The sequence below is a fragment of the Myotis davidii genome, unplaced genomic scaffold, assembly GCF_000327345.1.
Source record: "Myotis davidii unplaced genomic scaffold, ASM32734v1 scaffold116, whole genome shotgun sequence".
In the NCBI taxonomy this organism is placed as follows: domain Eukaryota; kingdom Metazoa; phylum Chordata; class Mammalia; order Chiroptera; family Vespertilionidae; genus Myotis; species Myotis davidii.
Window position 1 is genome coordinate 359,113 of NW_006290632.1, and position 24,941 is coordinate 384,053.

Here is a 24,941-nt window from a genome sequence, read left to right on the forward strand (position 1 = left end):
TCCCACCTCCGCCGCCTCGGCTCCATTCCTATCTCCACCACCTCTATTTTATACCCTTCTGCAGCACTTCGCTTCCTTCTAGTTGTCTTCAGTCTTTGTTCCCAGCCAGTATATCTTATTATAGATTTCTTATGTATGAAAAAGAACAAACTAATGTCCCTAGCTTACTCAATGTGTGACCTGTAGGAAGTCACTTCATTTTTCTAAACTTGTTTTCTTATCTTTAAATAAGGCCTCTTGCCTTATTTTGAAGATGGAATGAAGATAAAATGTAATATTTACATTATGAATGTTTAATCATTAAATGTAAAGGAAGTAATGGGATGAAAGATTGGAAAGCTATTGTTGCTTTTTCTCAAACATTAAGTATTAAGTGGCTGGAAAGTAGTGACATGTTTTAATTCAGTAAATTCAAGTTGTATGCATATCCAACACCTTTCCTCCCCCAGTAGAATTTTAAAATACTGTTTTGATTGAGACAAGAGAATACTGCCTTTAGTCTTACTATCCCTGTAGTGGCATTATACTTAAAGCAACATTTACCACTGCCAAAAGATTCCTGCTCCATTGATGTTACTTTGTCCTTATAAACTTGGTATGTTGATACAGCTATTTATATATCTTTCTTTAGAGCAATTTTAGGTTTAAACAAAACTGAGAGAGAGGTACAGAGACTTTTCATATATCCTTTGCTTCCATACATGAGTCTGCCCTGCCCCTATCCCTTATTACCATCATCACCCACTAAAATGGTACATTTTTATCAAGGATGAACTTAACCCATCATAATCACCTAAAATTCATATATATATGAACCAAATGGTGGAACGACCAGGACAACCGGTCGACCAGTTTCTATGACACGCACTGACCACCAGGGGCCAGACACTCAGTGCACTCCTACAGTGGAAGCGCCACTCAGCTGACCGGGAGGAGCGGTGCTTCCACAGAGGGCCAATCCCCGCAGGCCACGCCCCTCCACCAGTGCACGAATCCATGCATCGGGCCTCTAGTAGTGTATATTAGGCTTCACTCTTGGTGTTGTACATTCTATGGACGTCCTTTCGGACAAATGTAAAGTGACATATATCCATTGTTATAATAACATAGAGTATTTTTCACTGCCCTAAAAATCCTCTGTGCTTTGTCTGTTCATCTCTGTCTCCTTCTCCCACACCGACAACCGCTGACTTTTTTTCTATAGTATAGTTTTGTCTTTTCCATAGTATCATATAGTTGGAATCATAGTGCATGTAGCCTTTTCATACTGGGGTTTTTTTTTTCACTTTGTAATGTGCATTTAAGGTTCCTCCATGTCTTTCCAGAGCATCTTTTCATACATTTATTTGCCATTTGTATACCTTTCTTGATAAGGATGTCTGCTCAGGTCTTTTCACCCATTTTGTAATGGAGTTAATTGTTCTCTTATTACTTAGTTTTAAGAGTTCTTTGTATGTTTTAGATAACAGTCCTTCATCAGATGTGTGTTTTTTAAGTATTTTCTCTCGCTCTGTGGCTTGTCTTCTAATTATCTTCATATTATATTTCACAGAACAGAAGTTTTTAACTTTAGTGAATTCCAGCTAATCAATATTTTTTTCTCAATATTTTAAAGAAAAGAGACAAAAGATAACATTGTATCCTTGGTATTATATCAAAAAAGGCCATCACCATATCCAACATCATCTAGGTTTTCTATGTTATCTTCTACAAATTTCATAGTTCTGCATTTTACATTTAAGTTCATAATCCATTTTGAGTTCATATTTTCAAGGGTATAAGGTATATGTCTAGTTTCACTTTTTTTTTTTTTTTGCATGTGGATGCTCAGTGTTTATAGCATTATTTCTTGAACATACTTCATTCCGTCGTATTTATTGCCTTTGCTCCTTTTTCAAAGAACCTTTGACTATTAATGGGTGTCAATTTCTGGGCTTGCTATTCTGTTCCATTGACCTATTTGCCTGTGCTTTCCTCAACACTACATTGTCTTGATTACTGTAGATTTATAGTAAACCTTCAAGTTGGGTAGTGACAGCCTCCAACTGTGTTCTTCTCTTTGAATATTATTCTTCTCTTTGAATATTAGGTCTTGACCTCTCTATATAAAGTTTAGAATCAGTTTGTTGACATCCATAAAATGACTTTTTGGGAATTTGATATTGCATTGAATCTATAGGTCAAAAGGGAAGAACCGACATCTTGACAAAATAGTGCCTTATCCATGAACATGGAATATCTCTCCATTTATTTATTCATCAGTTTTGAAGTTTTCCTGATATAAATCTTGTATATATAATATGTTAGATTTATGCTCGAGAATTTCATTTTGGGGGATATTAATGTAAAACTGTGTTTTTAATTTCAAATTCTGCTTGTTCATTGGTATGTAAACAAAACAGTTGGTTTTTGTATATTAACCTTGTGTCCTGCAAACTTGTTATAATTACTACTTTCAGGAGCTTTTTTGCTTGTTAATATTCTTTTTTTTTCTTTTCTTTTTAAATATATTTTATTGATTTTTTACAGAGAGGAAGGGAGAGAGATAGAGAGCTAGAAACTCCGATGAGAGAGAAACATCGATCAGCTGCCTCCTGCACATCTCCCACCGGGCATGTGCCCACAACCCAAGTACATGCCCTAGACCGGAATCGAACCCGGGACCTTTCAGTCCGCAGGCCGACGCTCTATCCACTGAGCCAAACCGGTCTTGGCTGTTAATATTCTACATAGATGATCATGTCATCTGTGAAGAATTACAGTTTTATGTCTTTCTTCCCCATCTGTATCCTCTGATTTCCTTTTCTTGCTTTATTATTTTAGCAGGGAACTTCTAGTACAGTGTTGAAAGAAAGATGTGGTAATGGGATATTCTTGGATTGTACTTTATCTTAGTAGGAAAGCTTTGAGTTTCTCACTATTAAGTATGATGTGACACATGGATTATTTTGTTGTTTTTATAAAGAGTAGTTTATTGATTTTTTGGGAGAGGAAGAGAGATAAACATTAATATGAGAACAGAACATCGATTGGCTGCCTCCTGCATGCCCCCTACTGGGAATTGATCCTACAACCCAGGCATGTGCCCTTGACCAACAGTCAAACTGGCAACCTCCTGGTGCACACATGGAATGACACCCAACCAAATGAGCCACACCAGTCGGGGCTACACATAGGTTTTTTTGTAGATAGTGTAAAAAAGTTACCTGCTATTTCTACTTAATTAATGATTTTTATCATGAAAGAGTTTTAGATTTTATCAAAATACTGGTAGCCCGGTGCACAAAAATTCGTGCACTTGGGGGTGAGGGTGAGAGGTGGGGCCAGACCCTTCAGCCCGACCGGCACCCTCTGTCATGTTCTGGGACCCCGGCCACTCCTGGCCTAGGCACAGGCCTACAGGCTTGGGGCGGCCTGGCTCCCAAGGCCCCATTTTATCAAGAGAACAAAGTTGGCGTTAGTTACAGCCCTCACCGAACCCAGTACACTGCATCTATGCATACAACTGCCTCGTTCATGTGCCTGCTTCACCCTACTGAATTATTAACATCTTGAGGACATAGCTCTGTCTTATCCTGCTTCACTTTCAGTGCCTGGCCTGGTGCAAGGGACCTTAGAGGGTTTGCTGAGTGAGTGAATGAGTGAATGAATGAGCGAGTAAGTGCATGAGCAAGCAGCTACAGGGCGGGAACTTCTGCTGCGTTGCCATGGCAATGCAGCAGAAGTTCCAGACCCACTCCCGGCTGCCTGAAGCCCACCCTGGGAAAGTTCCCGCCCTGCTCCCAGCGGCCTGGCGCCCCTCTCCTGGCTGCATACTGAATTACTAACATCTTGAGGACATAAATCTGTCTTATCCTGCTTCCACTTCAGTGCCTGGCCTGGTGCCAGGGACCCGAGAGGGTTTGCTGAGTGAATGAGTGAATGAATGAAGGAATGAGCAAGTGAATTAGTGAAGGAATAAGCAAGTAAGTGAATGAGCAAGCAGCTACCAGTTAGTATAGTTTGCACTCTGCTCTGAGCTGCCTGACGCCTACCCCAGGCAGTTCTCGCCCTGCTCCCAATGGCCCCACTCCCCTCTCCCAGCTGTATATTCACGCAGGGCAAAGGCAGCCGGGGTGTGCATGTTGGTAGATTAAGCCCACCCTGGGAAAGTTCCCGCCCTGCTCCCAGCGGACTGGCGCCCCTCTCCTGGCTGCATACTGAATTACTAACATCTTGAGGACATAAATCTGTCTTATCCTGCTTCCACTTCAGTGCCTGGCCTGGTGCCAGGGACCCGAGAGGGTTTGCTGAGTGAATGAGTGAATGAATGAAGGAATGAGCAAGTGAATTAGTGAAGGAATAAGCAAGTAAGTGAATGAGCAAGCAGCTACCAGTTGGGATAGTTCGCACTCCGCTCTGGGCTGCCTGACGCATACCCCAGGCAGTTCTCGCCCTGCTCCCAATGGCCCCACTCCCCTCTCCCAGCTGTATATTCACGCAGGGCAAAGGCAGCCGGGGTGTGCATGTTGGTAGATCGGTGCATTAGCACCCGCCAGCCTCGGATCCCCAGGGAGGGACATTTGTGGGCGTGGCTGGTGGCAATCACTATGGTCCTGCCCACCAGCCCTGGGTCGGGTCCCATGCAGGCCGCCTGCTGCCCAGGTCACAGATAGCAGGCCCGTATGGCAGTGGGGCAGACGGGATGGTGCTGGCCAGCCCTGCCTGCAGTATGCAAATTAGCCGCCATCTTTGTTGGTGGTTAACTGCCATCTTGGTTGGCAGTTGATTTGCATAGTGTCCTGATTAGCCAATGGGAAGCGTATCGGAGGTACGGTTAAGTACCCTATTTGTCTTTTATTAGATAGGAATTTTTTGCATCTATTGATATGATTGTGTGATTTTTCTTTTTTAATCTTGCTCAGTGGATAGAGTATTGGCCTATGGACTGAAGGGTCCCAGGTTCAATTCTGGTCAAGATCAAGTGCAGGAGGCAACCAATTGATGTGTTTCTCTCACATTGATATTTCTCTCTGTCTTTCCCTCTCTCTACCACTCTCTCTAAAAATTAGTGGGAAAATATCCTCGGATGAGGATTAAAAAATATAATAAGCTATGTTATATCAAGGACAGTATATTGCCTTATATCGCACATGCAAATTCTAATATGTAGCACATAAGCATTTTATTAAGAAACATACCTTGTTTCAAATCAAAACACATCGTAATATATCTCCATCTGTTCATATATCTTTTGTACCAACTAAGTGCACCTTTAATTAATTTCAGCAAGTTAGAGCCATCTCATTTAGTGTTGACTTCATTCATGTATATATATTTTTTTAAATGCTAAAGGCCCAGTGCATGAAATTTGTGCATTCAGGGGGAGGCGTCCCAAACCAGGCCTGTGCCCTCTTGCAGTCTGGGAGCCCTCAGGGACTGTCCAATTGCCATGAGCCCGGCTTCTGGCTGAGCGGCGCTCACCCTGTGGGAGCACATGTACCACCAGGGGGCAGCTCCTGCATTGAGCGTCTGCCCCCTGGTGGCCAGTGCGTGTTATAGCAACTGGTCGTTCCACCGTTCAGTCGATTTGCATATTAGCCTTTTATTATATAGGATATTTTTATTGAATTCAGAGAGGAAGGGAGAGGTACAGAGAGATAGAAACATCATTGAGAATCATTGATGGCTGCCTCCTGCACACTACCTAGTGGAGATCAAGTCAGCAACTCAGGCATGTGCTCTGACCGGGATTCAAACCGTGATCTCCTGGTTCCAGAAGTCGATCCTCAACCGTGGAGCAACACCAGCTATGAGAATGACATCACATCTATGAGAATGACTCCCAGTTTTTTTTACCACACCCCAATGTTTTCTTATATTTCTGACTGCCTATTGAATATTTGGGTGTCTTATCTTGGGCTTAAGATTAAAATTTGATTCATCTTCCCTCAAGCCACTTCATTTTCTTGATTTTTTTTTTCCCTAATAATGCCAGTGTCCTTATTCCAGGTATGTGAGCAAAGGTATTTCATTAATATGACTTCTCTTTTATCCATTGTGCTCATATACCATTAATTGATAAGTTTTGCCCTTTCTTAGCAATAGTTTTTCTCTAATATCTGTTTTTCAGTGTCATTACCATATTAGGATCTATTAATATCACATTTCTCCTGTTGCTGCTTTTGATATAGTTGTCTTTCTACTCCCAGATGTCTCTCATACTTAATACTTGGGTGCTTAGGGGAAAAAATAAATCGAAATTTCATAGTGTAGAAATTAAGGCTTTTTGAATCTACATTATTTTGGTTGCAAGAAATAAAATGCAAAAAATACTTAATTGGAATCAAGGGTATTTTATCAAAACCAAGAGCATATAATACCAATGGATTAGCACCCAAGTGTATTGTCATCTCTATTTTTCTCTGTTCTTCTCTCTCTAGACTCATCTGTTCACAGAACCTAGATTTTTATGTCTCAGTTTTAACCATATCCTGAGCTTAACCAGATGATTTTTGACTCCCAATTCCAAATTTCCAGAGAGAATTTAGTTCATCATTTAACATTACAAATAAATAATCAAGTTATTTAATTTTTTAATAACTAGTTAATGTGAGATATGTTTTGGTGTGTTTAATGCATATTGTATTATACAGTTCCTTGAAATATGGTTTTTATCTTACTATCACCTCCAGTGGTCCTTAAATTTATATCAAGCAATAAGAATGCACATTTAATTTTGTGCCAGCTAACCTGAATAAGCTTATATAATACCAGTGCTTGATATCTTATTTCCCACTTGTGCTTTTACCTTTTTTGTTGGGGCAAAAATCACATAATGTATAGTTAATCATTTGTAAGTGTAAAATTCAGTGGCATTTAGTACATTCACAATGTTGTGTAATCATCACCTCTTTTTAGTATTAACATATTTTATCACTCCAAAAAGAAATCATGTACTCATTAAGCACTCACTCCTTATTCACCTTTTCCTACACCCTCTGGCCAACCACCAGTGTGTTTCCGGTGCCTACAGATTTGCCTGTTCTGATTATTTCATATAAGTGAAATTAAATATGACCTTTTATGTCTAGTTCTTTCATTAAGCATATTGTTTTATCAGCACTTCATTCCTCTTTTTGAGTAATCCATTTTATGAATGTACCACATTTTTATTTATTTATTCATCCATTGGTGGATATTTGGCTTATTTACACCTTTTGTTTGGCTGTTGTGATGTAAATAGTGCTTCTATGAACATTCATGTATTTCTTTGAGTACCTGTTATGAGTTCTATAACTTATATGCCTAGAAGAATGTTTAACTTTTTGAGGAAGAGGCTATACCACTTTAGATTTCTACCAGCAATGTGTGAGAATTATTTCTCCACAGCCTCACCAACACTTGTTTTCCTTTTTTTAAAAATGTGTTATTATAGTCATCATTAGTGAGAGTAGAGTGAAATACCTCATTGAAGTTTTTGCTTGCATTTCCCTAATGACTAATGACTTTGAGCATCTTGTATATTTTTGGAGAAATGTCTTCTCAAGTCTTTTGACTATTTTACATTGAGTTGTTTGTCTTTTTCATGTTTGGTTTTGAGAGTTTATTATATATTCTGGATACTAGACCTTTATCAGATAAATTATTTGCAAATATTTTCTTACATTTTATAGGTTTTCTTTTTTTATAATGTTCTATAATGTGCTAAAGTTTTAAATTTTGGTGAAATCCAGTTTACTTTTTATTTTCCTCACTTATTGGTGCCATATCAAAGAATCCACTGCCAAACCCAAGGTCATGAAAATTTTACTCCAGTGTTTGTTTCCTTCTAAGAGTTAGATCAACAATTTAGGGATACTTATACTTCATTCCTTTACATTTTGGATAGTTATACTTCATTCCTTGTAGAGCATGTTACATTTCTAGCTAGAACTTCAGTACAGTGTTTATATAGAAATGACAAAAGCAAGCATTTTTTTGTGATTCTTCTGTTTCTCTATTTTATATTTTATTTATATTCATTTTAATTTTTCCCTTTGTTCTGCTAGCTTTGAGTTTAGTTTGATCTTTTTTTTTCTATTTCCTTAAGAAATAACCTAACCTTCAATTTGAAATTTTCTTCTATTTTAATGTATACATTTACAGCTACAGATTTCCTTCTAATCGCTGTTTTTGCTACATTCCTTAGATTTTTGTATATCTTTCTTTTTTTATCTCTAAGTAATTTTTGATTTTACTTGTAGTTTCCCCTTTAATGGTCCAAGGGCTATTTAAGAATACATTGTTTAGCAACAGCCGGTTTGTGCGGACCAAAGGTTCGAGTCCATCAAGGCATTTACCTTGGTTGCAGGCTCCTCCTTTGCCCAGGCCCTGGTTGGGGCTTCTGCAGCAGGCATCCAATCTCTCATATCGATGTTCCTCTTTGTCTTTCCCTGTCTCTTCCACTCTCCCTAAAAATCAATGGAAAAATGTCCTTGGGTCAGGATTGACCAAAAAAAAAATATATATATATATGTTTAATTTCAACATATTTGTGAATTTTCTTTTTGTTACCTACTTCTAGTTTCATTTTGTGTGTGTGTGTGGTCAAAATATATTGGTATCATTTTAAAACCTTTATATTTATTATTGTGTTGTGATCTAACATCTAGTCTGTCCTGGAGAATATTCCATGTATATTTGAGAGGTATGCATAGTGTGTTGTTACTGAGTGGGAGTGCAATGTTTATTTGGTTTAGTTGGTTTACTATATTAAGTTTTCTATTGGTGATCTTCTGTTTAATTGTTCTATTCATTATTGAAAGTACTGAATTAAAGTCTCTAACTTTTATAGTTGAACTATTTCTCCCTTCAATTTTGTCAATTTTTGCTTCACATATTTTGGGACTCACACTCTTATCAATGTTTTATGTCCTTGAGTGTCTCTTATAACAATTCCTGTCATAGTTTATCTTTTCTGAAATTAGGGTAGCCACCCAGTTATTTGGTTATTATTTGCATTGAATGTATTTTCCCATTCTTTTACATTCAACATATTTGTTTATTGGTTCATAGTGAGTGTCTTGTAGAGTTCATATACTTGGGTTGTTTTGTTGTTTAATCCATTTTAAAAGTAATTTCTGAGAACTTAATTCAACCATTTTCCTATTTGTTTTATGTGTTAGAACTGCTATCTTTTGTGATTTTTTTTTCTAATGTGCCCTTCTGATCCCTTCTTGTTTCTTTTCTATATATTTTAAAATTGTTTTCGTAGTCATTATCCTGGGAATTACTATTAACATCTTCATTTTATAGCAATCGGATTTTAATTAAAAACAACTTTGTTTCAATAGTATATAAACTCTGCTTTTTTACAACTGTCTCCTACCCCTTTGTATTGCTATAGTCACAAATTACATTTTTATACATATATGCCTATAACATAGATGTATAATTATTTTATGCATTTCTTTTAAGTCATATAGGAACAACAGGAGATTTTACAAATCAAAAATAGAGTACTTATATACTTAACCTATGTAACAACTTTTATCTTTGTTATTTAGCTTTTGTGTGTCTTCCTTCAGGTTACTGTGTGATGCACTTTCATTTCAGCCTGGAGGACCCCATTAGCATTCCTTGTAGAGCATGTCCACTAGTGATGAACTCCTTCAACTTTTATTTAAGAATATCTTAATTTTTCCTTCATTTTTGAATGATAGTTTTGCCAGATACATAATTCATGGTTGATAGTTCTTCTCCCCCCCCCCCCCTTTTCTGAAGAGAATTTTTATTGTGGATTCCTAGGATGTGATGACTCACTTTCTCCCTTTACCTCTCCCTTTCTCCCTCTCTTCCTCTCTCTCTTTTCAGTGTAGCTCTCTTTTGAGTTCATTCTGCTTGCAGTTTCAACTTCTTAATGTGTAGATTTGTGGATTTCTTTGCAATATTTAGGTTGTTTTTCAGCCATTATTTCTTCACATATTTTCCTTTTTATCTAGGAAAGCCTTTGTATTTATATGTTGATATGCTTGATGGTGTCCCAGAAATCTCTTTGGCGCTATTCATTTTTCTTCATTATTTTCTGGTTTTGCTCACTGACTGGATAATCTCAGTTAAACAATCTTTAAGTTCACTGATTGTTTCTTCAGCCTGCAAATCTGCTGTTAAATCTCTCTAGTGAATTTTTTATTTTGGTTATTACACTTTTCAGTTCTATAATTTCTTTTATTTTTATGCTTTCTGTGTACTTATTGATAATTGTTATTTAAGTTATCCTTCTTGTCCATTTTTTTTTAATTGTGCATTTTAAAACTGTTGATTTAAAGTCTTTAGTAAGTACAGTAACTGTTTCCTCATGGACAGTTTGTATTAATTTCTTTTTGTCTTTGAATGTACCATCCTGTTTTGTTTCTTTCCATGCCTTTTAATTTTTTGTTGAAAATAACAGGTTTTAGCTCTAGCCAGTTTAGCTCAGTAGATAGAGCATTGGCCCACAGAGTGAAGGGTCCCAGGTTCGTTCTGGTCAAGGGAACATACCGTGGTTGCAGGCTTGATCCTCAGTCCCTGTTAGGGCGCATGCGGGAAGCAACCAGTCAATGTGTCTCTCTTATGTCGATGTTTCTCTCTCTGTGTCTCTCCCCCTCCCTTCTACTCTCTCTAAAAAATCAATGGAAAAATATCCTTGGGTGAGGATAAATAATTAAATTAAAAAAAGTGTAAGGGGGAAAAAAGAAAATAATAGGTCTTACATATTATAATATAGCATATCTGAAAATCAGATTGTTCCCCATCACCAGGGTTTGCTGTTGCTGTTTTTTGGCTATGTTTGCTTGTTCTATGACTTTTCTAAATGATATATATATACTTTTTTAAAATATATTCTTATTTCAGAGCAGAATGGAGAGGGAGAGATAGAAACATCAATGATGACAGAGAATCATTTGACCGGCTGCCTACTGCATGCCCCCTACTGGGGATTGAGCCTGCAAACCGGGCATGTGCCCTGATGGGAATTGAAGCGGTGACCTCTTGGTTCATGGGTTGACAGTCAACCTCTGCGCCACACTAGACAGGCCAAGACAACAATTCTTTGACAATAAGATCTGTAGTGCCCCCTCTGACACTTGCAGCCTGCACCCAGAGTTGCTAGTCTAGGGTGTGGTGGGACGGTAGGTGGGCAATTTAAGGCTTCTTTCTTCACCAAACCTTGTCCTGATAGTTGTGACTTTGTTTTGTTTTGTTTTGTTTTGTTACTAGATTCTAGAGTTATGCAAAAGTTGATTCTGACACTTTTTGATAGCTAATTTGTGGCTTTTATGAAGGAACCAAACCATGAAATTGCCATTTCCATTTCTTTTGCTGATGCCATTCCCCATGGACATATTTAATTTATGGACTATCTACATACCTTACTTCTTTACCCTTTTTATTTTATGACATAATTATTTCAACCTGAAGGTATAGAGAAACAAAGGAGAAACCCTTGAATTGTATATGTTAGCAACTCAAAAGAACTCAAGACCATTTTAGAACTTTAGCTATCAAGAATTCTGTGTGGTGCAATGGTTAGTTACCTACTAAAAGAAAAAAAGATGGTGATACGTGGTTAAAAGTTACCATTTTAAATTTCAAAATTTTTATTTTTAATTCTGGAATGTTGGGATAGATTTCTAATGCCTTTGTTGTTTGTAGGCCCTGAATAGAATCTTTGGGTTTTAAGTGATTGAAATCTAAGTAAAAGTTGGATAATTTACATTTAGGTAATTGAGTTAATGTTTTTGTTAATTTTTTTCACATCATTAAATTATTAGTGAATAGAAGGCAAGATTTTTGGCATAGATTATTAAGGACCTTATAATTTTCACTTAGCAAATAGTACTAAAAGCTTATCACTATGTCAGGATTTCCCAGCCTCAGTACTATTGACATTTGGGGCTATTTAATTGTATTAGCAGGGCAATCCCTGATCTGATCTAGGTGCATTGCATTTAGTGATCATGTGTTTCCAACACCTTTAATTTGGAAGAGTTTCTCAACTTCTCTTTCTTGACATTGAGACTGTCATCATACTTTCAGCTGTAAGTTTTAGTCTCCGTTAGTGATTTTTTTAAATCCCTACTGTTTTCCCTGTGTTTATTGGTTGGCATTTTACTGTATGGATGAACTTTTCTTTCTACCTCAATTTGAGTTTGTCCCATGTTTCCTTATTATTGGATTGGAATTACGCATTTTTGTTACAAATACTGCCAGTGATATTCTATTCTTAGACATGCATCATATTTACTGAGATAGGATGTCAGTTTGTCTTAATATAGGTGATATTAATTTCACCAAATGATCATATCTGCCATATTTCTTTATTGGAGTTAAACTATGGATTTAATAATTTACTGTTTATTTATATGGTATGGTCTCATGTGTTCTTATTATACTCAGTGGGTTATAATCCACACATATCCTTTTAAGATCTGTCCCCAGAATTCTTTAAGTATTTCTTTACTATCTGTCACAAGATGTACCAGGCTTGGCTTATACTTTGCCAATCCAGCCTTGGAATCAGCCTTTTCTTCAAAGAGCTCTGACTTGGGATATTATGCTATGAGTATTTGGATCATATTTAAATATTCTATTTTAGCCCTGACCAGTTTGGCTCAGTGGCTAGAGCATCGGACTGCGGACTGAAGAGTCCCAGGTTCGATTCCGGTCAAGGGCATGTACCTTGGTTGCGGGCACATCCCCAGTAGGGGGTGTGCAGGAGGCAGCTGATCGATGTTTCTCATTGATGTTTCTCACTCTCTATCCCTCTCCCTTCCTCTCTGTAAAAAATCAATAAAATATATTTTAAATACTCTATTTTAGCTGGCCTCTTCTGGCCCTGCACCATCAGGGAAGAAAGGCTGCCTTGCTACTGCAAGGTGGGGTAGAAGTCCAGACTCAGCTTGGTCTCTGCTAACCTCTGTTGACACTAAACAGTGGGGAGGACCCCCTAAACTTGAAGGAGGGTGGAAATTTAGGCTATCTTCTCAGCCCCTTCTGACACGCCAGAGGTGTTAGGAGGCACCTTAGTTACTGTTCGGTAGAGGTGGAATTCTAATTTCCTTACTTGGTCACCAGTGATACATGTGAGGAGTGGTGGGATCTGGGCACTTGACTAGAGTTAGGATGTTTAAAATAAAAAAATATTTGTTTTTAATTCCTATGCTGTACCTTTTCTAATTTGTTCACCAGAGAGAGCAGGCTTTTGTTGCTGTTGGTTTTCTGCATGTTGTTTTGTTTTTATTTTTTGCCTGTGCTCTTTGGAGTTTCTGGGTTGCAGCTTCCTCTATTGCCAGGTCCAGGATATATAAGAGACAAAAATAAAACCCAGGGAACTCATTGTCATGTTGTTCTTCAAGATCCAGGGTCACTAGCCAGCACACCTTCATCTCTCCACCATTCAGAGGCTTTTGATATTTGTTTTTTATATATTGGATTCAGGGGTTGTGTTTAGTGGAAGGAATAGGGAGAAATGTGTCTTTCATTTGTGTGGAACTGGATATCCTAAATAGTTTAAAATAAAAAGAAGTCTATTAACAACTTACTTTAAGTGAAATACTCAAAAAATACTTACTCTTTAAAATATCTTTGTAAGTAGCTAAGATGTACATAAGGTTATGTATATCTCTTTATTTTTTTAGGGTTATGTACTGAAGGACTCTACCGTGTTAGTGGGAACAAAACTGATCAAGACAATATTCAAAAGCAGTTTGATCAAGGTAAGATAATAATTACATAAAATAAAATTGTTTCCTTTTCCTTATTAAAATTTCATGGTGGGAAGATTGATTTTCAGATGAAAACCTTCTAAGGACATAGATGTTGAAGGGAAAGAACTTGGAAGTGGAATTAGAAATATCTATATATATAAAAGGCTAATATGCTAAGTGTCTGTCTGGGTAATGACGTCACATAGCAACGCCACCCGGCTTCCTCTCCCTAGCGACGAGCCTCCTTGCATTTTCTTCAGCCCAGGAACACGACTTGCTTGATAGCCAAGTGGAACCATTTTACACTTCAACCAAATGTCTGTAAAGCATTTTCCTGTGCCTCATTTCATTTGATCCTTACAGAAGTCCTGGAGTAGGTAGATAGGAGTCTCGGTGGAATCCTATTTTCTTTCCATTAGCTGGAAAACAGATTCAGAAAGCTTAGAAACTTGACAAGATTGAGAAGAAATGAGAAATGGTGGACCTTGAAAATGACTTCAGGCCTGACCAGCGTGTCTCAGTGATTATGCGTCAATCTATGAACTAGGAGGTCACAGTTTGATCCTGGTCAGGGCACATGCCTGGATTGTGGGCTCGATCCCAAGTGAGGGGTGTGCAGGAGGCAGCTAATAGATGATTCTCTCTCATCATTGATGTTTCTCTCTCTCTCTCCCTCTCCCTTCCTCTCTGAAATCAATACAAACATATTTTTTTAAAAAAGAAAATGACTTCAGGTTTTCTCACTGTGCAGAATATAGTCAAACACTGCTACAGTTAAATATTTTACCTTTTGTTCTCCCTGCATGATCTATAATAATAATCTGCTTTGTATTGATATTTACTGCTGTGTTGCTGACAATTACCTGAAAGAGCAATTGAAGTGCTTCACTGGGCTGGAAAAAGTTTAGCTAAATCAGAAAGCCCTAATCAAGCAAGTTTATTCTATATATATACATACATATATATACATATATACATATATACATATATGTAAAAGGCTAAGTTGACTCGCATATGCGCGATACATATAAAGACAGTCCTCAGGTTACGTTGGACTCAATGTACGTCGTTTCATGGTTACGTCGCCATATCCCATTTATTTATAAAAAAAAAGTTCCGTCATTTCGATGTATGTACATATGTGCTTTATGTTTTTTTATTATTTATTTACCACAAGTAAAGGTCAGGAATTATCTTTCTTTTAATTTTTTTTTTTTACTGTTTCACTTCATTACTGCTGTGTATGTGCTCCATGTGAGTGACGTAGATGCTTATGTTTGTGGGTTCCAACTTATGGTGAAAATCACGTATGTCACACCGTAGGAACAGATCTCCGACATAACCTGAGGACCTACTGTAAAGCTCTCTCTGGCACCAGGTGCACGTGTGTGTGTGTGTGTGTTTCCATCTGTCATTGTCGATTGTGAATTTGGTTGGCACGTCTATTATAGAGAAAGGGCAAATAGCGACATTAAAATATTTCTTCCAATTAATTTCCTTTTAGTGTGCACGAATTTGTGCACCAGGCCACTAGTTTAATAGAAGAGACCACAGAGGCAGGAAACAGGAGAGCTATAAATCTATCACCAAAATTGGAAAAATAGTAAATTAATTTATGACACATTGGCATCTTTGTATATCACAGATAGTACTTACTTAAAAATGCAATCTAAAAAAATTTTCCTTGATATCGGGCCAACTAATTATTAGTAATAAAAACAGAGCTGAATTCTCTACTCATATTAAAGTAAATTCCATATAAGATCAAAGGTTTAAATGTAAAAAAATGAAAACTATACTAGGAAGAAAAATGAGTAAAAGTTTCATGCTATATTTTTAAAAGTTACAGTCTTGGAGTAGAGAAAGGACTAAACTTGATATCAAATCTGGAAAGTATGAGCAAGATGATAAACTGGACTACCTTAAAAATCTAAAAATTCTGTATGAGACAGTGGATTAAACATAAAATTAGAAGACACACTATAAATTTGGGGAAGATATGGAATATCTGTGTTAAGATTAAGGAATTCATATCAGAAGAAAGTAGACAACATATATATGAAAATGTGCTGCTTCTATCAGTTACATAGAAATAAAAATTAAAACAACAAGATTGTATTTGTTTTATTGTCAGAGTGAAAAAGATTGTTGGTAAAGTGTAGGACAAGCCAGTATTTTGTATACTGTTTGTTGTAGGTGCCTTTTGAATATCTATTAAAATTCAGGTATCTTTGCTAGAGAAAGTCAGCTTGTAAGTACTTGTTAACAATAATCTTTGTGTAGGCATAGCACTACTTACCAAGGGCATACATTGCAGCCTTTTTGTAATTTTTTTAAAAAGGAAGGGGAACCTTGGCTGGTATGGTTCAGTTGGTTTGGCAGCGTCCTGTGCATCGAAAGTTTGCCAATTCAATTCACCATCAGGACACATTGCCTAGGTTGTGGGCTGGATACTTGGTCAGGGAGTATGTGGGAGGCAGCTGATGATTTGTTCTCATATCAATGTTTCTTTCTCTCTCTTCCTTTCTTTCTAAAAGTCAATTTAAAAAATATTTTTTAAAAATTTTGTGCCCATTTAACTACATGCACCCATTGATATAAGAATGTCAACTAAAAAAAAAAAAAAAAAGGAATGCCACCTAAATTTAAAAAAATAAATAAAATGAAGAGGAACTGCCCATGTGTTTACATGTTTATAAGTGAAATACTAGATATCCATATAAAATAATATTTATGTGTGTTGAAATGGTAAAATTCCTGTTATTGAGTGGTATGTGTTTGCCTTGTTTTGAAAGAATATTGTGGATAGTATGTTATTTCATTGTTAAAAAACATTTTGTTAGAAAATCTGTTTAACCTTTATAATATTGGTAGAGTTTTGCTTCCAATAATAAAGGAAGGATAGCCCTAGCTGGTTTGGCTCAGTGGATAGAGCAGGGGTGGGCAAACTTTTTGACTCGAGGGCCACAATGGGTTCTTAAACTGGACCGGAGGGCCGGAACAAAAGCATGGATGGAGTGTTTGTGTGAACTAATATAAATTCAAAGTAAACATCATTACATAAAAGGATACGGTCTTTTTTATTTTTAGTTTGGAAGGGTAGTAGTCAATACCAGGGCCTCCTGAATTAGACTTCTTGGTTTTGTTTTCTGGTTCTTCCACTTAACTGTCTTAGTGCCCTAGGGAAGATAATCTTTCTATATCGTAACTTTTTCATATCTAATATGGGAATGATAAGAATAATTATGAGGAATAATGAGATGGTGCATATGAAGAGTTTGTTGTGCCAGGCACCGTATTAAATGTTTGCTGGTAGCTGTTATTGCAAGGAATGTAACCTTAAGGAAATAATCTTTAGTACATACATATATTTATCACATCATCTTTATGTTTTTAAATGAAATAAATTGAAGTGTTCAGTGATAGAATATTATGTAAATTATTAAAACTGGGGAATATTGTGTAGCCATTAAAATTATTTATGTTGGGCAAAATATTAATGATTAGTGATTATTCAGTAAGGATCTGGGTGAGTCCTTAGTACTATTCTTGCAAATTATCTGCAAGTTTGAAATTACAATTAAATGTTACCCAGATCCCAAAACAGTTTTGGAAAGTTGCTTGGGAAATTTTAATAACTTTGGACAGTGCATTAAAGATGAAATCAGTTAGGAAATACACATCTGATTTGTTTTTGTCTTGTCTTTTGAATTATTAGTGATCAGAAAGGGGCTATAAAGAAATATTAAAATATAAACATTGATTGTCTCTGTGTGATGGAATAATTTTTTTCCTTTTTGTGGTCTATATTTGTATATTTTCTATCATAAGTATTCATTATATTTCAATAACCTTATGATACATTTAGTATGTTCCATTCTTGTGTTGTGGTGGGGTTTTTTTAATAAATTTTTATTTCAGAGAGGGAGGGAGAGTTAGAAACATTAATGATCAGAGAGAATCATTGATTGGCTGCCTCCTACACACCCCCATTGGGGATTGAGCCCGCAACCCAGGTATATGCCCTTGACCAGAATCGAACCCAGGACCCTTCAGTCTGTAGGCCGACACTCTATCCACTGAGTCAAACAGGCTAGGGCCAATCTTGTTTAAGTCAGAATTTCACTGTGTTTAAAAGTAAAATTTTATATAAAAACTAGAGGCCCAGTGCACAAATTCATGCATGGGTGGAGTCCGGCTGGCCTGCCTAGATGGGAGCCAATCGGGCCAGGCCGAGGGGCTGTCCCACCCCCCACCCCCCAATCAGGCTGGTTGGTTGGCCAGGTGTACGTCATAGCGACTGGTTATTCAGGTTGTTTGGGCGTTCCAGTCACTTGGCTGTTTTATATATACTAAGGGCCCAGTGCACGAATTTGTGCACCTTGAAAGGAACTGTGGGCTGCAAAGCTGCTATAGGCACTGGGCTTGGTCTCAGCCCATCCTCCGCACCCCAACCCAGTCCCTTTCACTGCAGCCCCTAGTCACCTGTCTGTTGGCAGCCCTGCTCCCGCCGCCACCGCTCCCATGCACTGAGAGCAATTGGGGCTGACACCAGCAGTGGGTGCGAGCAGGGCTGGCACCATTAGTGGGTGCAAGCGGCAACTGCTGACCTGATTGCCTCTCATGAGCAGGGGAAGGCGGAGAAGCCCTCAGAGGCAATTGGGGCCCGCAGTGGGTGCAAGCGCTGTGCTGGACTGCGGTGTACAGGAGCAAAGAATTTTCAGTAACCACCAGAGGCTCGCCCCAATGACAGCGACCTGCATCCTGCCTTGGTCTAGCACCCCCGCTCACCTGCTCCACCATCCCACAACACCTGCCATGTTCCGCACACGCCCCTGATGGTCAACGCACGCCCCCTGATGGTCAGCACACATCATAGCAACCAGTTATTACAGTTGTTCAGCCATTTGGTCTGTTTGCATATTAGCCTTTTATTATATAGGATAAAGTTTTAAGTATTATTGAAAAGGTGTAAATTTGAATTTGTATTCGTAATTTCTGTTGTTTTTATGTTCCCTTGTGGCCTCTTTTAAATAGCTTATATAAACAAAATATTTTAAACGTAGATATTAGTGAAAGCTAATGTTTTTTAATATACTAATAAATCTTGCTTGATTCTGTTCCCTTATCCTTATATATCTATGTTAACACAATGAAGGAGAGATGAATCAGCTTGTAAAGAAAGGTGGCAAATGAGAATGCTTAAGTACTTCTATAATAACAAATTTATTACATAAATTATAAGTTAATATTTTAATTTTTGTCTTCTAGATCATAATATCAGTCTAGTATCAATGGAAGTAACAGTAAATGCTGTAGCTGGAGCTCTTAAAGCTTTCTTTGCAGATCTGCCAGATCCTTTAATTCCATATTCTCTTCATCCAGAGTTATTGGAAGCAGCAAGTAAGTACAAGCCTCCTCTTTCTTTCTTTCTTCCTTTTCTTTCCTTTTCTTTCCTTTTCTTTCTGCATCGGCCTGGGTTTTTGTATATTGATTGCTATGTGTTTAAATCAGCCATGCACTGGAATGTGTAGCTAATAAAGGTATTTTTCTATAACATCAAGATATATAGACAAAACATCAAGATCCCTGGAGTTGGTCCCCAGAAATATTTAGGTTTTGTTAGTCTTCCAGGTGACTGGATGCTCCTAGAAGTTTGAAGTTCATTGTACTAGAACTTTGAGAGTTATGTTTTTAATTCAAACTCACAGGCATTGTAGGAAAATTAAATAAACTTTTCAATTGAATGTATGTATAATGTACTTCAGTAAAATATTAACTGGTACACATGGGTATTTAAATTTTTTTTAAGTCAAATTAACTTTGGCCTCATGTCTAAAGTCATTTTATTTAAAAGAAGGCAGGAAGAAAGAATACTCATTCAGTATTTATTCCTGCTTTGGCATCATTCATCCTGCTATTTCTATTAAACAAATATTCATTTGTTGCCTGAAAAAAATGACATAGATCTATTCAAGTATTGGGTAACTTAGTGCTTACTCCACATTTTCTCCTCAAAATGAGTGTTTTAAGTATTTCTCTTTATTTCCTTTTGTTTACAAATGTTAAGGCTCTTTAAAGTGAAACTACTTTCTTATCATTTTGATTATGTTAAAGTTCTTGGTTAAAAAAAACTTTTCATTAAAAATCACTATAAAAAACACAATATATGGTATAGTTGCCTTACACAGACTTTCATATGTAAATTGGAAAATGGTTCACTTGATAGCTCACATTTTCTCAATAAACAGCAGCCTCAGAATTTTCCTACTTAGGAAATTTTTGACTACTGATTTAGAAGTAATCTGTGGCAAATCAGATTTGTTAGTACTTGGTTATACTACCTACTTGTGAGTTGGTATGCAGATTGGTCTCCAGAAGAACCCCTTGTTACTTTTTGGAAGAATCAAATGAATGAGGAAGAGCAGTAAAGCACTCCCTTATCTCTTACTTACTGCAGAACCACATTTCTATTCTATTTCATAATTTGCATAAATTTGGAGAGTAACAGCTAAATGTTTGTACTGCTTGTGAAGAAAGATTTTCAGTAAGCAAAGTGGATTATAAATAAGTATAGTGTGATGCTTTTAAATCAGGTATTGGCAAACTATGACCTACAGGCCAAATTCAGCTTGCCATCAAATTTTTATAGGTGCTTGCAAGCTGAGAATGGTTAGACAAAATGAAAAGAAAAAGGAATTTGGTGACATTTAAGAGCCTAATGGCTTCATAAGTAATTAATTGATTCTAAATTAATATAAATTGCTGTACTCTAAATTCACCATCTATTCAACTTTGCTCTATAGTGATTAGCTTTACTTGCAAAAAGGCTAATGCAATAGGTGATAATGTGTTTTTAGCAGTTTCTTGAGAACATTTTCTTTGTTTTTGTTTGCCTATCCTAAAATGATTCAAACACATTCCTTAATGTTTCTTTACAGTAAGCATAGTAGGAAGCTTTATCAGATATTTTTAAATGTATGCGTTTCACACAAATTCCTTACTGCTTTAACTTTACAGAAATCCCAGATAAAACAGAACGTCTTCATGCATTGAAAGAAATTGTTAAGAAGTTTCATCCTGTAAACTATGATGTATTCAGATATGTAATAACACATCTAAACAGGTATTTTTATTTTTTTGTTTTTTTGCAAATAAAGTGCAGAACAAATTTCAAACATGTAACTATAAATTGGTAATTTTAAAGTAGAAAAAGAGACACCAACTTATTTAAGCCTACAGTTCAATTTTAGTTTCTAAATTATTTTTTATGGATTATTAAAATAGATTTTTCATCAAGTTGTTTAAAGAAAGGTGTATGACTCTTAATACATGTAATGATTATTTAAATAGAAAGTGTGGTAAGGTACATGTATTTTATTGTCACTTTTATTCTTTGGCAGTTCTCTTTTGTAGAATCTTAGAATTTTAAGTATAAAATGATAGATAATTAACCAAATCAACCTATTTGAAGTCAGAAAAATTGAGGTTTAAAGAAGGAAATGTCACATAATTAATAAATGACACATGACCAGAATCCAAGTCTTTTAAGAGTCCATTTGCTTTTTCTATCACATTGTGTTGCTTTTTTGTATTAAGCTTGTTTTGTTGGAATATTTGACACAATGAAGTTTTATCAGAAACTTGAATTCATGTTACTTATGACTATCACTTAAAATGCAGGACATTAATCCTATTATTAACAACCCTAAATATACTAAACTTCAAGCTTATACTTTTGTTTAAAGATACTCCTCCCAATGCCATACATTAAGTGAAAAGACAGTATTATATAACAGCTTAAATCTCAGACTGTGGAATCAAGCAGGCTTGGTTTTGAAACGTATCTAGTTCTGTGACCTTGCGCAAATTACCCTCACTAAGTCGTGATTTTTCTCACCTATGAGAAAAATGAGATTCACAAAGTTGTGGTACTGAATAGAATTATCTACATTTGTATTAATTTTTTTAATAATCTCATAATATTTTCTACTAACATTTTTATGAACTGAAGTTTGTTTTTTTTAACTAATAATGTCAGTGCTCAAACCACGTCAATTTCAGCTTCTACCTCTTAGAAGAGAATATTAACCAATGTTTAAGTTATTGCTATCATTATAGAATAAAATTATAATAGCATTTCTAGTATCTATTCTCTGAAGTCTCCTTCCCTGAGAAAATAGCAGTATACATAGTATTGCAGTATAATTAGTGGAATTTCCTTTTTTGAAAATTACCATACAAGCCCTAACCGGTTTGGCTCAGTGAATAGAGCATCGGCCTGCAGACTCAAGGGTCCCAGGTTCAATTCCGGTCAAGGGCATGTACGGTGGCTGCGGGCACATCCCCAGTAGGGGGCATGCAGGAGACAGCTGATCGATGTTTCTCGCTCATCGATGTTTCTAACTCTTTATCCCTCTCCCTTCCTCTCTGTAAAAAATCAATAAAATATATTTTTAAAAAAATTACCATACAAGTGGTTTGTGATAAAACAGATGTGCACAGGGTACTATGGGGTACTATAACGAATATAGGGATGGTTTGTGACCATATTATTGTCTGGCCTGATCAAAGTGCTGAAATAAGAATTGCACTTCATTCAAAAGTATAGGGAAAAGGGTCAAAGGGAAGAGCATGTTCGTAGAATGACAGTGCTAGTCCACAACCAGTCTTATTTTACACACTTTCTGTGTTTGGCTCTAGTGATATATAAATACACAGGCAAAAGTGTATGTGATTTGTTGAGGAACAGCAAAGAGGCCTATGTGATTTAAGCAGAGTGAAGGAAGGACAGAGTAAGAGATAAGCTAAAAAAGGGAAGAAGGACAGTGGCAGATTATATAGGGCAGTATATAGGACTAACTAGCTTTAGTCCTCACAATGTTTTAGTGACAAAATAAGAAGGATGCTTCATGTATGTATGTCACTAGGCACACTGTGGAGTTCAACTGACACTTATTGGGAGGAGGGATCAGACTTTCTCAATGAAAATGGCATTACATGTTGTTATTTTGAAAGGTTATGGGATGAACAAAAATAGATCCAGAGACAGAAGCATCCAACAGTCCATCAACTTCAGGGGGAAGGCGGGAGAGGAGGCGGGGACGGGCTAAAAAATCAACCAAAGGACTTGTATGTATGCATATAAGCATAACTAATGGACATGGACACTAGAGGGGTGAGGGCATGTGCTGGGGGCTGGGGTGGCCAGGGAGAGGTCAATGGGGGGGAAAGGAGACATATGTAATACTTTAAACAATAAAGAATTTTTTTAAAAAAGGTTATGGGGAGCCACTGGAGAGTAGAACAGAGAAATAACATCAGATTTAAATTTTTTTTTTAATCTTCACCCAAGGATATGTTTAGAGAGAGAAAAGGAGAGAGAGAAACATCCATCCGTTGCCCTCCATACACGATCCAACTAGGAATCGAGCCTGCAACCTACGTATGTGCGCTGGCACACAGGATTATGCTCCAACCAACTGAGCCACCTGGCTAGGGTCAGACGACTTTCAAAGGAATACTCACCTAGATTATAATGGCTGCTATTTGTGCCCAGGTGGCCAGATACTCTTATAAGTGCTATAGATGGCATAGCAGTGAATAAAGCAGTCACCTATTTCATGGAACTTATATTCTGGTATAAGAAAGAAATCCTATATAATAAAAGGCTAATATGCAAATTGTCCCCTCAGGAGTTCAATCGCTCGCTATGACGTGCGCTGACCACCAGGGGGCAGCGCGGAACATGGCAGGGGACCAGCGGGCAGCGGCGGGGCGCTGAGAGAGTGAAGAAAGGAGGAGGCAGGGAGGCCGGAAGGCCGGGATCCTCATCTGCCCTGATAGCCACGCCTAGGGACCCTACCTGTGCACAGATTTTGTGTACCGGGCCTCTAGTAATAAATAAATATACAATGGATGATTGACAAATTACAAAAATTAATCCATGAGGTTATTTGATTATATTCTCTTACCCTCGATATTAGTGAGTTATTACTTAAGTCAGTTGTTTTCTCCTAATTATTTTTCCTTTTTGTTCCTTTCCACTGCTTTAGTTTAGGTTATCATTTCTCCTTTAGGTGATGAGCCTTATAATGGTAGGAAGAGTAATTTAGTAAAAACTGTGTGTATGGGTACCTCCTGGAGGGCTTGTTGAAACAAGCCCTTTAGGGAACTCATTTCTTTGTAATTGAACTCTCTCCCAAGTAAATGCCACTGTTTTAAACCAAAAAGTATCAATTTTTGGCTGTCCTTATAACATCTTAACATGACTTCAGTCTTTCTCAAAACACAGTCTTCAAAGCAGCAGCACTACCTGGGGACTTGTTAGGAATACAAATGATCAGGCCCCACCTCATGCATAGTCTTCACTTTCTGTTTCAACAAGCCCTCCAGGAGGTACCCATACACACAGTTTTTACTAAATTACTCTTCCTACCATTATAAGGCTCATCACCCTGGACTCAACTCAAACATTACCTCTTCAAGAAAGCCTTCCTTGGCCACCCTCATCTCTGATTTGATACCTTTTCTTTCTACTTTTTTTAAAAAAATATATATGTTTTTATTAATTTTTGAGAAAGAGGAAGAGAGAGAAACTTGGATCATCAGCTACCTCCTCCATGCCCACACTGGGGATTGAGCTCCAACTCAGGCATATGTCCTGACCTGGAATCAAACTGACGATCATTCGATGCATGGGACAATACTCAACCAACTAAGCCACACCGGCCAGGGCTCTTTGTACTTTTTGATTCACAATTATACCTGATGCCTATACTCTTATGTTTTTCAACTTTATAGATATTTTCAGAATCTACAATTGCCTGCTGCATAAAAACACTTGACTTAGCCCACTATATTTATTCTGAATATTATAATTCAGTATGTTAACAAAGAGCAATAACTTTTACCACAGCACACATGTTTTTTGGGCACGTATTTACCTTAGATGAGCAACTCCTATGTTGGGGGTTTCCTTTGGTTTTAACTTTTTTTTGTCGTGTAAATTTAAGTATAACATTTTCCTATTACCTTGCATACTGGATTGTTTTGGGTTTTTTTTTAATATATTTTATTGATTTTACATAAAGAGTTAGAAACATCAATCAGCTGCCTCCTCCGCACCCCTGACCGGAATCGAACCTGGGACCCCTCAGTCTGCAGGCTGATGCTCTTTCCACTGAGCCAAACCAGTTAGGGCTGGATTGTTTGTTTATGTGTAAAATGAGA

General features: G+C 37.1%; 1 protein-coding gene across 1 annotated transcript in view; it reads left to right on the top strand.

Moving 5' to 3' along the window:
- The window catches only part of ARHGAP5 (Rho GTPase activating protein 5), an 89,985-nt gene that overhangs the window by 60,000 nt on the left and 5,044 nt on the right, over positions 1-24,941 (top strand). The window contains exons 3-5 of the mRNA XM_006763649.2: positions 13,641-13,718; positions 18,981-19,112; positions 20,730-20,835. Of these exons, the coding sequence (XP_006763712.1) occupies positions 13,641-13,718; positions 18,981-19,112; positions 20,730-20,835 (316 nt within the window). The remainder of the gene's footprint in view (positions 1-13,640; positions 13,719-18,980; positions 19,113-20,729; positions 20,836-24,941) is intronic.